Below are 15,860 nucleotides of genomic sequence, written 5' to 3' on the forward strand. Positions count from 1 at the left end.
GGCAGATGGACCCCCTGAAGGGAAATTATCCTCAACGTATCAATGGAACCGCCGCCCTCTTTGACTGCTACGGAGGAGATGACCCCCTGAAGCCACGAGTTTTGCGGGCTACCGTTAACCATTAACAGCGTCTGTTATACCCTAGAGTAACATGGGAAGAATCTTCTCATTCCCACGAGCCTCATCGTCTTTTCCCTCTTTTGTCGTCTCTGTTCCTTGGCGGCTGGCCCGGGGCCCGGAACGAGGGCGGGAACAAGATGAGGATGTTCATGAATTCCTGTGGCATGGATGCGCCGCCTCGGCCGCTTGTCAGACATGTACGTACGATGAGTACATGCGCCGAGGACATTTGTTTGAACAGGCCGGGATGAGATCCTTTGATACGCTGTTTCTTGCTCAGCTTGCCCAGACTGGCGGCAGGGTGTTGGGGGCCGGAATGCCAGTGACTGGACGTCATGTGCTTCCATGTCTCATCCCGAGACCTGATGTTTGTCAAAGAAGAAATACACGACGAATATCCTAAGTGTACTGTACTTGTCGCCCGTCCAGTCCACGGGCATCACATTGACTTTTAGGACCAGCTCGTGCCTCGGGTAGGTGGCACAGAATACGACATTTACGGGTGCGCGGACGTTCAGGCTTCAGCAACAAGAAGGCTGACAATTTTGACTGCAGAAGATGTTCGTACTAGAACGGACGTCGCCCGACTCGAGCCTCAGGATGTGTGCTACCTTTCATAGTATCGTAATGGGGGCAGCAGTTGGAGTAGTTGGAGCCTTTGATGGGGCCCGATGTCACGTTGATGATGTGAGCGGGTTGTTGTTGAGGTTTCCTGTCCTAAATGGGCAAGATTCCACAGTCTCTTGACTGATGGCCATGGGTACGCATACCGGGGCCAAAGACTGGCAGAGAACCCAGAAGGTATGTGTGTCCCTTGAAAGGAGATGGAACAGCTGGCTCTAATAACTCCGTACAACTCGTTTCTGGAGGGTCGGGAAGATCAGCGCCAGGAAGGCTGATTTGACTCTGACTCAAAGTCGCACATGGCACTTGGCGCGCATCAGCTTTTGTCGAGAGTGCAGAGGCAACGAGATGTCGAGGGTGCGAAGCTTTCCACCCGCCTGCCTCGCTTTGGAGTTGAAAGAGGAGGTTGAGAGAGAAGTCTTCGAACAATAGGTGGGCGGAAAAGTGGGAGCTAAGCACCCAAGGTAAGTAAGGTACAGACTCGGTCGGCAGCCAGCAACCAGTCGACGGGACGGCCGCCTCAGGTCGTGCTGGAGAAGCCCTTGGTAGTAATAATAGAACAGAGAACCTTTAATCCTCATCGAGATGTTTAGATGTTAGTGTAGATACACGGGATACCAAGCCAAGGCAAGCCAAAGTCAAGTACCTTTTTCGCACTTGAGCCAACACCTAGCTAAGCAGCACCGGTCCCCTTTGTCGCTCCGGTGGCAGCCTGTCAGGTAGGTACCTACGTAGTACGCTCTTACGGCATGCTTAATGATACGGTGCAATTCGCAAGGCCTCGTCGTGTCTCCAGCTAAGGTACCTAGCCCGCCCCTTTTGAAGGAAACGGGAAGCAGGCCACCGTGCATAGCGATATACCGAAGAGTGACACAGTTTGAAAGGTCGTGGCCCACGTGGCGTCGAGTACTCTCAATGTCCCGCCTGATGTCCGAGAATCCTAGGTGCCTTCCATTCTCTCCTTTCCCCCACCCACCTTCGCGAAGAAAGCGCCTGCAGCCTCCCCGTGCTCCTCTGAAAAAGTTTCCCCTTCTGCTTGGATGCTGGGCTCTCCCCTACTCAGCCCTTGCACCCCCATCCATAAGCGAGCGGAAACTCAAGCTGCACGACATCCCATTGGCCCAACATCAGCTAAGAACAGGCCCCTAGACGCAAGTGCAGAGTGCAGATGTGCAGGGCAGGTTGCAGGGCGGGCTAAAGCAGTCAAGTTGGTGGGCGGAGAACAGGCCAGCGCAGCGACCCAGCGGAGCCAGTCAGTGCAGGGACAGGAGCCCCCCGAAACGATGGAGAGAGAGACTACGAGTGCCCAGGTAGGCTGTAGCCCAATGGCAGAAGGTACTTGGTAGCTAGCACTGGGCTGCAACATTTTTAGGTGCACTTTACCAGGTTCCGCCGTTACTCCTGCATTTTGGAGGTGAATTCCATCAGCCCAGCAGCATTGGTCCAATGTCTTTTTTTCCCCTTCCGCCCCCTTCCCCATCGCTTCCCAATCCCAAGAGTGGCATTTCTCCCAAAACCTCCTTTCTACAACGGCGGAGAGAGAGAGGTAACGAAGTGACCGACACACTCTCGGAAAGACCACTCTAGCCAGGCATTCTTTTCTTTCGCTGCATCACCAGCTTCCTGTCCAACTTCGACCCTCCTTCGCTTTGCGATCGCCGTATCTATCAGCAGACACCTGACTGCGTCTTCCTGGCCCGAGAGCCTAAAGTAATAATAAACCGACCACGGACAGAAAAGATACGGCAATCCGAAGGGGAAAACGCCTAAGAAGGACCAAAAAAAAAAAAAAAAAAAAGAGTAATCAAACCCCTAAAAATCCGACGAGCCAACCCCCGTCAGCAACAGCTCTGCGTACGCGCGGAGTCAACATCGTCCCGTCTCGCCCAACACCCAGCCTCCTTTCGTTTCTCACCCCTCGCTCCCTTACCACCTTACTCGCTTCACTGCGCCGACGAGGAGGACCGCAATAAAAAAAAAGACGAGGTCGAACATCGCAGGACGCTCCTCGCCTCAGCAACGCGCGCTACCCCGGGCACACTCCACCGATGCGAACCCAGCCATCCGCACACTCGAGCGTCGACTCCCTTTCCCGTTCCTGCGTATCTGCTGCGTTCCTGCATCCGCTGCATCTCCATCGCGCCTCACCCGACTCGGCTTCACAGCGAACTGGCGATAGCACCCACTACCCGCATCATCGACTCCACGACTAACGTGCGACTTGAGCGACTTTTTCCATTATCCTGACGCCCCTAAACAACTTGTTCAACCAACGACCGAAACGATTTAATTGATACCCTCCAAAATTCCGGGCGCTCTGGATACAACTTACGAGCAAGTCTCTTTGCAACTGCCGCTCAGCGTGCAGGCCTCGATTTGATTCGCCATGGCTTTTCTTTTCAAGTCCAAGAAAAATCAGGATCGAGCTCTTGCAAGCCGCGATGGAAACTCTGGCGGCTCGCAGGGTTCAATCCAGAGTCAGCGAGAGAGAATCGCGAGAGAGGAGAAGAACGGCACTCAGCGCTCAACACCAACCGGTAGCTTGAACTCAATCGATCGCGATGGCAGCGCCGGTGCTGGAAGCCCTGACCAGGGCTACACTCGCCAGCGAGGACCCAGCGTGGACCAAATACCGACACAAGCGCCTTCAAATGATTTGCCTGTAAGTTTCTCCAGCTCACTTTGATGAGCTGGCACTGCTGGGACACTGCTGACCTGTTTCCCAGCTTCGCAACGCTCCGCCCGTATCCTCGCAAAACCAGATGCCTCCCCAACAACAAATGATGAACCCTAATGCGTCACTATACCCCTGGTCGCAACGACGACTGACATATACCTCTTCACACCCGAGCCCTTTTCCCCGTTATGGAGCGGCTGTCAATTCGGTGTCGTCCAAGGAGGGCGATATATACGTGATGGGAGGTTTAATCAATAGCTCTACCGTCAAGGGCGATTTGTGGATGATCGAGGCCGGGCAGAATATGGCCTGCTACCCTCTGGCGACGACAGCCGAGGGGCCAGGACCGAGAGTTGGGCACGCAAGTTTGCTCGTTGGCAACGCCTTTATCGTCTACGGCGGTGACACCAAAGTCGATGAGATGGACGTCCTGGACGAGACACTCTATCTTCTCAACACCTGTGAGTTCTATACTAGTCATTCCCCGTGCGCCCCCTTGCGAGAAGTTGGGCAATCGCTAATCAATACCAGCTACGAGACAATGGTCGAGAGCATTGCCCGCTGGCACCAGGCCTTCCGGCCGCTACGGCCACTCTCTCAACATACTTGGATCCAAGATTTACATCTTTGGAGGTCAAATCGAGGGCTATTTCATGAACGATCTCGCTGCTTTTGACCTTAACCAGCTCCAAATGCCCAACAATCGCTGGGAGATGTTGATCCAGAACACTGAGAGTGGCGGACCGCCCGTCGGCAAAATTCCAGCTGCCCGAACCAACCACTCTGTGGTTACTTACAATGACAAGATGTATCTGTACGTAATGCGTCAAGTCTTGCGCTGGTATCACTGCTGACGTACTCTAGTTTCGGTGGTACAAACGGTTATCAATGGTTCAACGATGTTTGGAGCTACGATCCCGCCACGAACGAATGGACGCAACATGACTGCATCGGCTACATCCCAGTCCCTCGAGAGGGTCACGCTGCATCAATTGTCGACGATGTCATGTACATTTTCGGAGGACGAACGGAAGAGGGTGTTGACCTCGGAGATCTCGCCGCCTTCAGAATTACCTCGCGCCGCTGGTACACTTTCCAGAACATGGGCCCTTCACCCTCTCCCCGATCCGGTCACAGCATGACTACCGTTGGCAAGGCCGTGGTTGTTGTCGGAGGCGAACCCTCTTCGTCCCCCGCCAGCGTTGGCGACCTTGGAATAGTCTACATGCTCGATACAACAAAGATCCGATACCCGAACGATGCGGCGGCAGCACAACAACCAAATGGACCGCAGGCGAATGGCCAGCAACGCCCACAACAGGCGAGGCGGCCCAGTGCTGCAGCTGAGACTAGGAATATCTTATCACGAGACGGTTCCCAGGGCCCTCCTGATCAAAAACGACTAGTAGGTGCCCCTGGCGCACCTCGCGATGCCTCCGCCGTCAACAGCCCCACCAACGTCGTGCGAGGATCTCCCAACGGAACGGACGCGAACCCGGCGGCTGTCAACAACATGTCGAAACTCCCCAGATCTGCAGTGACATCGCCCCCGGCTGGGCCCCCGCCCCAAGGACCAACACCTGCAAAGCCTTCAGTTCAGACTGGAAACTTGGGAAGAGTTAGGGGACAGTCATCGGAGAGAGATGGATCTGTTGGTGGCTCACCGCAGATTGCTGCAGGCCAGTCTCCCGTAATACGTGAGGTTAAAGAGCCAGCGTCCAAGGACGCAGAGAGCCCAGTCACCAATGGCCGACGTACCCCTCAACAAGTCACAAGATCTGGCTCCAAGTCTGAATCTGGTCCTTCTGAGCCTTCCAAGACCAGGTCTAGGCAAGGCAGCAGGTCTCAGACCTCCGTGGATAGTACAACTGAGCCAGCTTTGAAGGCAATGCAGATTCAACAGCAAGCTCAAGTTCAACCACCACCTCAGACGCAAGCACCGCCACCTGCTCCAGTTCAACCTCCTTCTCAGGCACAGCCGCCGCCGCCAACCCAGAAGCAGTCGCCGATACAAGTGCAGCAACCTATGCGCCCGGCCTCGCCACCGGCTCCCACCCGTCAAGCCAGCAATCCATTGTCCCGACGATCCTCTGGCCGCACCTCACAGACTGTCGCTATACTGAAGGAGTTGGATACAGCTAGGAACCGCAACGCTTGGTATGCGTCTGAGCTTGAGTTGGCCCGTAAGGCTGGCTACGTTCCCAACGCAAGCCTCAGCCCTGTCCTTGACAGCAGAGCCGCAGAGACTTTCGATGACGAGGACAAACCCCTTATCGAGGCTCTTTTGGCCATGAGAACCGAGCTCGCCAATGTTCAGGCATCCGTTGATAAGCAAGCCATTCTCGCTGCGAAACAAATCGCCGAAGCAGAGAAGCAGCGAGACGCTGCGATTCAAGAGGCGGTATATGCTAAGGCAAGACTCGCAGCCCAGATGGGCGGGAGCGTTGCAAGCACTCCCCAGCTGGATGGCGAACGCGACGTAGATGACCGTTCCACCGAGATCAGCCGCAAGTTGGCTTCTGCCCTGAACTATCAAAAGGACCTCCAAGCCCAGCTTGAGATGATGAAATCCGAGCTTGAAGCTGAGAAACGCGCCCGCCTCTTGGCCGACGACACCACCAATGCTTCCCAGAAGCGGATGAGCGAACTTGAGTCTTACAAGACCATGACTTCTACCGAGCTCGAGCAACTCAAGGCCGAGCTGCACATGGTGCAGAAAGAAGCTAGGGAGCAGGCTGTTCAATACACAGAGGCCATGGCTGCGATTCAGCTCATGACCGTAGAGAAGGACGACTTTGAGAAGAAGTACAACGATTCCATCGGCAGCTCCAAGGAGCAGAACGATACCTTCGACTCTCTCCGTACCGCCATGGCTGCTTCCGCAGAGATGAAGGCGCTTTTGGAGGGCAAGCTGGAGGAGGAGCGCTCTCAAAGGGAGCAACTCGAGTCCAAGTTCAACAAGCTCAAGGCTGAACACGAAGCACGCACCACAGAGCTCGTAGCTGCAACTCAGCGACTGCGTGACGCTGAGGAGATCGCCGAGAAGCACGCCAACGAAGCCAAACTCCATCAGCAAGCGGTGCTGGCCGGATTCGACAAAGTCACCGCGAGGAACATCGGAGCTGACGGCAAAGCTGACGAGGGACGCGCCAAGGCATTGCAGGCCCAACTCGTCGCTGCGAACGCGCTTGTTAAGAAGTACCAGCAAGAGGCCGATGCTGCGGCTGATAAGCTTCGCACTGCGGAAGAGCGCATTGCTGGATTGGAGGTCTACCAGGAGCAGTCCAGTCGTGAAGGTGTGGCAATCAGGAGACAGCTCCAGGCGGCTCTCAGGGACACTCAATCTCTGCAGGCTAAGAATTCAGACCTGAAGCACCAACTTCAGAACCAACAGCTGGAGACCAACGCGATGACCGTGCAACACAACACCCTCAAGGACATCCTCGTAGAGCGCGGCATCAGCCCCACGGGCATGTCACGGACCCGAAGCATTGGCAGCCCGCGAGTGAACACTCCCGAGGCGGCCCGCATTCGCGATCTCGAGGATCAGCTCAACGCCGCGTTGACCGCCCACGAAGAGAATGCACAGCGCAGCACAGCTCAGCAGGAGGCCAGCGAAGCTGCGTACCGTGAAAAGCTCAGCCAATTGGAAAACGACTATCAGTCTGCTGTGCACTACGTCAAGGGTACGGAGAAGATGTTGAAGCAACTCAAGGAGCAGCTCGCCAGGTACAAAACCGAGAATGCCAAGCTCAAGAACGAGGTTATCGAGCTTGAGGATCGCGTGGAGGCATCCGCCGGCAACGACGGAAGTGCTCCTGCCAGCTGGGAAAGCGAACGCCACATTCTACAGGAGAAGATTGAGGCCCTTGAAGAAGACTTGCAGGCGTCCACGGAGCAGCTTGAATCTCAGCTCACTGCGGTCAGAAAGGAACTGGAGGATAGCAAGAAGCAACGCGAGGGCGCTCTCAAGGACGCTGAAGAAGCTTCCCGCAAACTCGCCGCCAACCGCCGGGACTTGGAGAGCCTCCAGCAGGAGAACCTCCTCCTCGAGCGTCGCGCCCAGGATGCCGAAGGCAAGGTCTCGCTGCTTCTTGACCAGGTCGAGAACTCAGTCGATAGCTACCGCCGGCAAAGTAGGCAGGCACCGAGCATGACCTCCGACCTGACCGAGAGGGGTACCAACGGCAACAGCGTGGGACACCGACGACAGGACAGCTCTGACGCGGACAGCACCTACGGTGCAGTCGCTGGCGGAGTCGACGGACGTAATAGCACTGCGTTGGACAATCTGGCCGATGAGCTCGAGACTCTGCGCACCCACTGGGAAGCCACCAACAAGAACTACCGTCTCAGCAACACTTTTGACTTTGAGGGCGCCGCAACCCCTACTCGTAAGGACGAAGAAGTCGGACTTGGCCTCAGCGAAAGCCTGGCCGACTGGCGCAAGCGACTCGACGTAGACGAACAAGCCGAGAACGACCGAGCGAAGACGAAAAGCCGACCTGACCGGCCTTAGTCTGGCGTTCTGCGACGCATGAATTCTCGCTTCTCTACGTGACAACCTCCGGCGCTCATCACTACACTTTCTGTACATTCTTTGACTGCACACGGTCCGCCGCGGTTTGCAGTCCGCAGTTGGAAGGAGTTTTCGGATTTTGGGGATTTGGTTTCGACGCGTGGGCTCTGTTCTTCGTTTCGCAATGATTCAACGTACTCACGACGAAACAACCTTCGCTTAATTCCCCCGCCCTTTTTTTTCATCGCGTTTCCTTTTCTTTTCTTTCTGAGTTCATGGATTTCTCACTTTTTTGATGATACACTACACACAACCATGACCTCTGCTTGCTTGTTCGCCGTGGACGTACGAGAGCAGGCCAGGCGCATAAGGGTCACTTCTATTCTTTGAGATGGGTGGATGACACTATCAGAAAGATTGAGCACGCGTGCCCAGTTGCCTTTTTTTCTTTTCTTTTACCATAATGTACAATACTGTTGTTTTTTTCCTGAGAAGCCTCATCCTGATGCTGAAGGGTTCCATCCCCTTCACGTCAAGAATATGGGGGAGGCAAAAAAAATGAAGAGGAAGCGCGCGCGCAGGACGTTTGATGACTGGTCAACGAGTGGAGCGGGGCTGGCTCAGAGGGGCAAAAGATAACGACAATAAGCGACCGTCGAGGATTCTCCCGTACGGTTTTGATAACAAATTCTTTTTTCACAATGCGTTCATACATACTGAAGATGGGGCTGGTGATTCCTGATGGCTTGTGATGATGGTTGGGGTTTAGCAGCGTGACGATATCTACCTAGGGTTTGGTCAAACGATGAGACGATTGTTACCAATGGATGCGTCCGATGTTGTGATGTGATGTACCCACGTTTGTGTGTATAGGCGTGTGTTTTCCAAACCAAGTCGATGCCCGCATAAGGAGCTTGCTCCCTGTTATCGTCAACAGCAGTTCTCACTGTTGGGCAGGCAGGTAAGAGCCATTGTCGAGCTCCTCAGGGTGATGGATGCTCTAAAGAGACAGTTGAGATCGGTTCTTGGCTAGAGGGTCTCCCCTTTTCCATCACAGAGGTCGCGGTACCATGCTCAGCAAAGCACGGATCTGGTTACTGTAGTCTTTTTCTTGACGTATTGTCTGTCTTCTAGAGACGGTTGGTGTTGGGGAGTATATCGCATCGTTACCCGGCGTTTAGGCGTCAAGGCGTCAAGGGGAACGGGGTATATAACGTGCGTCTTGATTGTACTCTTTTGCGGGCAGGCCGATTTTGCGGAAGCCTGTTGGAGCCGTGGTGCCGAGTGGACAAAGTTGACTGACGTGACGGGAACTTTCCGACACGTCGAGGTAGGCTTTTATATTGTAATCCTGTGACTGATCCTCGCACAGGGAGACTTCTTGAGCGTTGAATCTTGCTCGAGCACACTATCCCTTGTGTATTCGCGTTGTTATGCTCTCACGAAGCGGCTGGCTACCGGGCGATACACAGCTTCATTTTTTCTAGGGTAGACGTTGAAATGAAACAGACTCGGCGAGTTAGCTTTTTTTTTTTCCCAAATCTGTACAGCGTGCTCGGCCCCTCGGGAGGGAGAGGACGCCTTCCCTTCCCAGCCTGTCAGCAACAGGACGCTGACATGCTGGTCTCGGTGTCGGATAGACTACGCAGCATCTGGAGCTCGAGTTGTACATTACATAGTACTACGACAGATGAGGCTTGCCCCCTGTGGGTTTTCCCTTGGATAGCTTAGGTGTACATATAGGATATCCATCCTGATCTTGAGGGTAAAGAGTGCACAAGAGATCCAAGATTTCGGGCGAGGAAACTTCATTGGTGAATTGCTCCCATGCTTGACGTCGTTCGAAATGTTTCCGTCTTATAGCCCAACGTCCAACCCACCAAGGCTAGAGATTTCCTCATCGCTAGGCTGTGTCTTTGTATATACATATCCGCGGCGGACTATGATTGAGATAGTAAAGGCTTAGCAAGGCTACCTACCTGAGAATGCTCTTTGCTATCTTACCACCTGGAAATCCTGTACATTCAACGGTATTAACGTCAAAGTGCACTCCAACGTAGCGCAGTTGACCTGGACAGGGTCTAGTACTCATGTACCTCAACCCATATCGAATTGGCGGTGCACGGGAAGACAAACATTCCGGAGTCCCTTCCCTCCTTAACTATGATATCCAGCCAAGGGCTAGAGCAGTGTTTCTCAGTAGTACTTCCCACTGAAGACGGGATCTCTAGCCCCAGAAAACATGAAGTGGCTTAATCCGAGTGAACCCTCCTTTGCGTCGACAGATTCGGATACGTCGGCTTCCTCAAACGTAAGAGGCCACAAGGCATAGTGAAAGAGGTACTCTTCTAGAATAGTAACGCCAGTTTGTCCTCTCTCGAAGCCAACCCAAGATCTCTCTTGATCACCGCGGCAGGTGGGAGCGGTAATCAGTGTTTGCTCTAGGATTGCATGGGAAACTTTTGATCAGGTTACCCGATCTCCTTTGCGGATCATGCTAAGCTTCCCGGCTATAGCACCAGTTGCGCAGAGGAGAAGCAACTTTAATATACCAATGAGAAAATTCCATCACTATCACAAAACGCCTACAAGACAAGAACACATCCATCCTTACTACCTCACCAGCATCCCTACCTCCGAAAGCGTACACTAAGTTTTTCTTTACCTCACCATGACTAAAAGTAATCCTCCCCTCGCCCCACAAACCACACCTCGGAACCTCCATTCCACCGCACCACCGATCAAGACCCCTAACGCGGGGGTGGAAAAGTGTGACGTGGAGTCACGCGTGGAACCGGGCGGTTCAAAATCCCACAGCCAGGGTTTCGAAGACATCGGGGTCGGGGGGTCCTGGCAGATCAAACAGGGAAGTCGCCCGGAGCAGCGGCGGACGGACTGGGACCCACATACCCTTTCCGGCTCCGCAGCGTCTCCGGCAAGGCGGTCGAGTCGGTACCCCACCCCCATGCCACCTCAAGTCAGGTAGTCCGTGCTCTCACCGACGGATAACGGCCTTTTGAGTCTTTGGCCCCCCCCCCCCCCCCTTCGTGCCCTTGAATCTCGATGCTTGGATCGTTCCAAGGCAGACGCGGCACGAACCCCGCCATCTCCCCCGTTTTCCCCGCCCCCCCCCCTCTTCCCCCCTCTCTGTACTACAGTCTTCTCCTGTCGCTCATTCACTGCCTTTGTGTAACCTCAGATGGTCAGCTGGAATTAGACAGGCACATATCACAGCTCACATCACAGCTCACATCACAGTACGTCCTCATCAGATGAAATCATGTTCAAGCATAAAAGAGGTATCTCAGTTTATATCATCCGGTTGCAGAGCTCTAGGTATAACAAGATCCAAAGTGATAAACCCTCTGAATTCCCCAGTCCCATCTCCTCCCGCAAAAAGAAATCATGTGTCGCCGGCGCTTGTCCAGGTCTCTCAAAGACGCCCTTCTAGAACGCTTGGAAAATGGAATCCTTATCCCGCCCACAAAGTCTGAAGACGCCCAGATACGTAACCGTACGCTCATTGTAAGCAAGAAAGGTCCCAGTCATGCTCGTAAAATAAGATCCGCCTCTTCGCGTCAAAGCAGCTTCGTGATATCCTTCGACTTTGGTCGGACTCCTTCAAAGTCTCCTTCATTACTCGGCGCATTAGGTCATGTATCCGTGCTGACGAGCGCTCTAGTAGTCCTCGGTTCATTGGAGATTCGATTCGAGTGGGAATCCATCTTGGATGTACCGTAGGTATCGCCGGCCTCGCATGCAGGATATCGAGTAAGCAAAGCATATAGCCCAAATTATCTTTCTTCGTGTAGGCGGACCAAAAACAGAAGACCGCCGCGCAGTGACCAATAATCGTGGCCATGGTGGTATCAAACAAAATTCGTGAAAATAACAGCCAATAAATTCATGATGCGCCGTGACCATATCAAAAGTCAGATAGACCTTGGAACAGAAAATTAGCGTGCCACGACCCCACCGCCCCTATCGGGGAGTAGGTTAGAGAGAGCCTTCGTGCAAGAAGCAAATACTGCCACTCGCTACTATCGTCTGGTCGTTGCGTGAGGGAGATTCGCATCTCCTTTACAGACTCATCGTAAGCCATTCCCACTCCTGCGGACCGGAAGCAGGGCCTCCTGGGTTCATCATCTGGCCATTCTGGCCCCCAGGCATTCCCATCATGCCAGTCCCCATCATGGGGCGTTGAGTCATTCCGAAGCCATTGGCCAAGCCCAGCGAGCCCGCCGTCGGCATGCTCGCAAGACCAGTGGCGGATCCAAGTGACTTTGCAGCCTCGTTGGGGGATCCGGTCGAGGTCTCGGGGCTGTCCACGTCCATGCCTGCGAGGCCTTCGCTGCCAGCACTCTTGCTGTGACGACGCTGGCGCTTGGACGAGCCTGAAGAAGAGGATGTTCCGGCATTGCGTGACAGGGCTGCAGCACCGGGCCCAGGGGTGTTCTTGGGTGGTGCAGCAGCAATCGGCACGACGCCCTTTCCTCCAGCAGCAGCGCCGGTAGAGGAGCCTGTGCCATAGCTTGTCGGCGTGCTACCCGCCGTGTTTCCGCCCGATGCGGCACCGCTAGCAGGGCTCTCCCCCTCGTTCGCACTACCAGCTCGAGCGGCAGCAGGTGGTGTAGTGACGTTGTTCGCCGGAGTAGAGACCGCAAGCGTTGAGTTCTTGCGGGAGCCCGGGCCCGAGGCGCTCGCTGCGTTCTTCTTCGATCTCGTGCTTGTCCCCCCCACAGGCAAACTGGCTCCAGAACCGCGGTTCCTCTTCTTAATCACGTCCGTCTTCAAACTCAGAGGACGAACAACCCCGTGCAACTTGAGGAACAAACCGCAGGCGTTGCAGAGGGGTTGACCCTCGGGATTGCGTCGCCATAGTGGCGTGGTCTGAGTGAAGCAGTTGGTGCAAGTTGTCGGAGCGTTGCCTTCGCCTTGAGCACCAGCAGCGGCCTGTAGGTTGGTTGTGGAGCCCGACTTGGAACCGGGAGGAGAAGACGGCCGGCTGGGAGCGACGGAGGAGAAGCCAGACACCGTGCCATTGTTCTCCGGTGGGGAGTTGGGCGTAGATTGTGCCATGCGGTCAAAGGGGTTTCCGTTGCGGCCGAGATGACCGGCGGGCGTGGACGCCGTGCGCGGGACCTTGCCGCCCCTCCTGTCGGATCCTTGCCTGAAGGACTGCGACTGAGACCTCGGCAGGTTACCGCCTTCCCAATCGTTGTCAACGTAGTCCGTTGTGGTACCGCCGATCGTAACCTGCTTTCGCGGGGGACCGCCGGGATAGCGCGCCGCTTGTGTGCTGTACTGACCGGGCAGAGAAGGATCCCAGCCCAATGAGTTGCTCTCGTCCATCGGTCCCGGGGAGAAGTCCTGAGACGACATGACCAGGTTGCGATCAGCAAAGGCGCCGCCATCCTCCTCGTCCGAGTCGGCGCCAAAGGTGAACATGCCCTCGTTAGGGAGCGACATGCCAGGAGAGCGCACTGGATGGTCAGACTGGAAGACTTGTGTCGGGTCGATGTGCCCAAATGGGCTCGGTGCGCTGCTGGAGGCGAAGACAGACTCCGTGGTAGGCGCGGAGGCAGGGAACATGGGGTTGCCGTTGGTGTTGTTGTTGTACATGAATTGCTGGTTCATTTGGTTTCCCATGCTCTGACCGCCTTGTCGGAATTGTTGTGACCTTTGGCCACGGATGTCCATGGAGCCAAAGTAGAAGCCGTCGTTATCAGTCATGGCATGCGGTGTGGTGACGGTGGAATGATAAGCCGATCCTGGGGGCGAATAGAAATCTGAGGGGTTCAGAGAAGAGGATTGAACCGAAGATCCGTTGTAAACACTGGAAAACGGGCCGTGGGGTATCATGGGTGAGGTGGATGGTGAGAAAGAGAAGTTCTGTTGGAAGGGGCCGGCGGAGGTGATGATAGGGTCATTTTCGATGTTGTAGGTATCTAGTGGGAAAGGAACACCGTTCTGATGCGGGTTCTGCGACATATTGTTCTGGTTGGCGTTATCGAGAGAATATTCGTGAAGTTCTGAATCCGCATCCAAGTCATTGGTTGTTGTCGTGGTGCTGTTGACTGCGGGCACATGGGGAGAGAAATCGGCCGGACGTTTACGGGTCTAAGTGCGAACGGGGTCAGCTCAGCGAAGACGAAAATGGCACTAACATGATATCGGGGGCGTGTCTCAATGTAGCACCCCGAAGGGGGGTGCGCAAGATAGGAAGATAAAAAAGCGCCCAAAACAGTCGAGCAAGCGCCCAGAGGAAAAAAGGGTGCATCCAAACGCATGGTTTACGGCAAGAGGGAAGAAGGGTATTTCCAAGGATGCAATGAAATTTTGGACTTACCCGTCGCTCGTCAATGCTCGTTTTCCGGTGATGGCGAGTAATGTAGTTGAACTCGTCATGGGTCTTTTGGTGGTGAGGCGGGAAGGGGACGGATTGTGGGACAAAGTGCTGCTGGGCAGCCGAATCTTTGCGCGATTTGATGGGGATGGCGGATGCGAAAGAGGGATGCATCTGATTCTTCTCTTCGTGGTGTTTTGTTGTTGGTTGAGGCGAGGGGTTTGTGACTGGCGTTGCGATATTCTCGGAGAAAATGAAGTCATCGAGGTTCATGGGTTCTGGGTGGTTCACGTTCTGTTCTGACGACTTGCGCAACTGGGCGATGCCGCTGGGTGGGTTGACATTGAATGTCGCAGCGGGCGTAGCAGCTGGTGGTGCAGGTGCCGGCGCAGATCGAGCGAGCCTGCATCATCCCACAATGGTTAGCCAGGTCCGTCAGCGGCATGGCCGTCGGTAAAACGACGCCAGAGCCGGGACAAGTGTAACTTTTTTTTTTGTGAAATCGACGAGGGTGAAAAAAAGAGAGAGAGAGAGGAGCAAAACAAGGGTACGGGATTAGAGGTTATTGCTGACCTTGCTCTCTCCTCCTCCTGCTGCTTCTTGCGCAGGTTCAAAGCCATCATCCTCCAAGTCAGATTTTCCATGCGCTGCTGGTTGGGCAACATGTGCTTCGTTTTGCTGAAGAACTTCCACACCTGGGTGGCTAAAGGATCATCCTTTTGCATCTCCTCGGGGCTCTGGCTAGAGTCCATGGTTGCCTTTTGGAAGGGTGGAAATTCTGAGGATTTCAAGAAATCGTCTTGCGCGTTCGGGTAGAGGGCAGCAGAGAGGTCGAGACGTAGGTCCCGAAGACCGGCGGGCAGTTCGCTGGGGCTGGCCTTGGAATGCGCCCGCGTTTGCGTCTGGGTGTGCGCCTGGGCCTGGGCCTGCTGATGTGCGTGGGACTGGGACTGGGAGTGCGACTGCGACTGCGACTGCGACTGTGAGTTGCTGGCGTAGTGGTCGTCAGGCCTCCGCGGGAAGCGAAAGTCGTGTTCTGTTGTTGTGGGATTCATCGAGGTGAATGGACTTGAAGTCGCAATGGGTGACTGAATGGTGGCAGCCATGTGAAGAGGAGCAACGGGGGTGAAGAGAGAAGTGGTTGAAGAGTGGTAGGTTCAGGAAAAGAGGAAGGGGAAGAAAAAAAAAAGGTTCCCAAGGTAGTGTAGAGATGGAAGTCAAGGTTTCGGTTTCGGCGAGTCGAGTCGAGTCGAGGGTCACAGGAAGGAATTTCCCCACGTTCGCTTGGCTGCAACTCTCTACCTACCTCACTTCGTTTTCTCTGACTGGGTGGCTTGAAGGGCAGCGACAGCAGCAGCAGCAGCAGCAGTTTGTCTCCGACTCGGACAGGCCCAGGTTGGTCGGTACGTAGTAGCGTGGGTATGCGTGCGGTACGAACAGGTAAGGTCGGTAAGGTAGGTAGGTACCTTGTATTCGTAGTACCTAGCGCCGCAACAGGAGAGACAGGCACACACTTTTAGTACCCACGCTTGTGACGAAGGAATCCGTATTCTGAATTCTGGACGTAGTTTGTA

At 54.7% G+C, this 15,860-nt stretch overlaps 2 protein-coding genes across 2 annotated transcripts; one reads left to right on the top strand and one right to left on the bottom strand.

Annotated features, from left to right (window-relative positions):
* Window positions 1–3,130: 3,130 nt before the first annotated feature.
* On the top strand, window positions 3,131–7,940 carry CABS01_03186 (kelch domain-containing protein; the record flags this gene model as incomplete). The annotated part of the gene is made up of 4 exons (XM_060536563.1): window positions 3,131–3,406; window positions 3,471–3,882; window positions 3,953–4,235; window positions 4,286–7,940. The coding sequence occupies 4 exons, from the start codon at window positions 3,131–3,133 to the stop codon at window positions 7,938–7,940; spliced, it is 4,626 nt and encodes a 1,541-aa protein (XP_060392482.1).
* A 4,080-nt stretch (window positions 7,941–12,020) lies between these two features.
* Window positions 12,021–15,392, bottom strand: CABS01_03187 (GATA zinc finger; the record flags this gene model as incomplete). Its single annotated transcript, XM_060536564.1, has 3 exons — window positions 12,021–14,060; window positions 14,290–14,689; window positions 14,860–15,392. 3 exons carry the CDS (start codon window positions 15,390–15,392, stop codon window positions 12,021–12,023), a joined length of 2,973 nt encoding a protein of 990 aa, XP_060392483.1.
* Between the last annotated feature and the right edge of the window lie 468 nt (window positions 15,393–15,860).

This window comes from Colletotrichum abscissum (assembly GCF_030869225.1).
Source record: "Colletotrichum abscissum strain IMI 504890 chromosome Unknown Scaffold_6.1, whole genome shotgun sequence".
Lineage (NCBI taxonomy): Eukaryota > Fungi > Ascomycota > Sordariomycetes > Glomerellales > Glomerellaceae > Colletotrichum > Colletotrichum abscissum.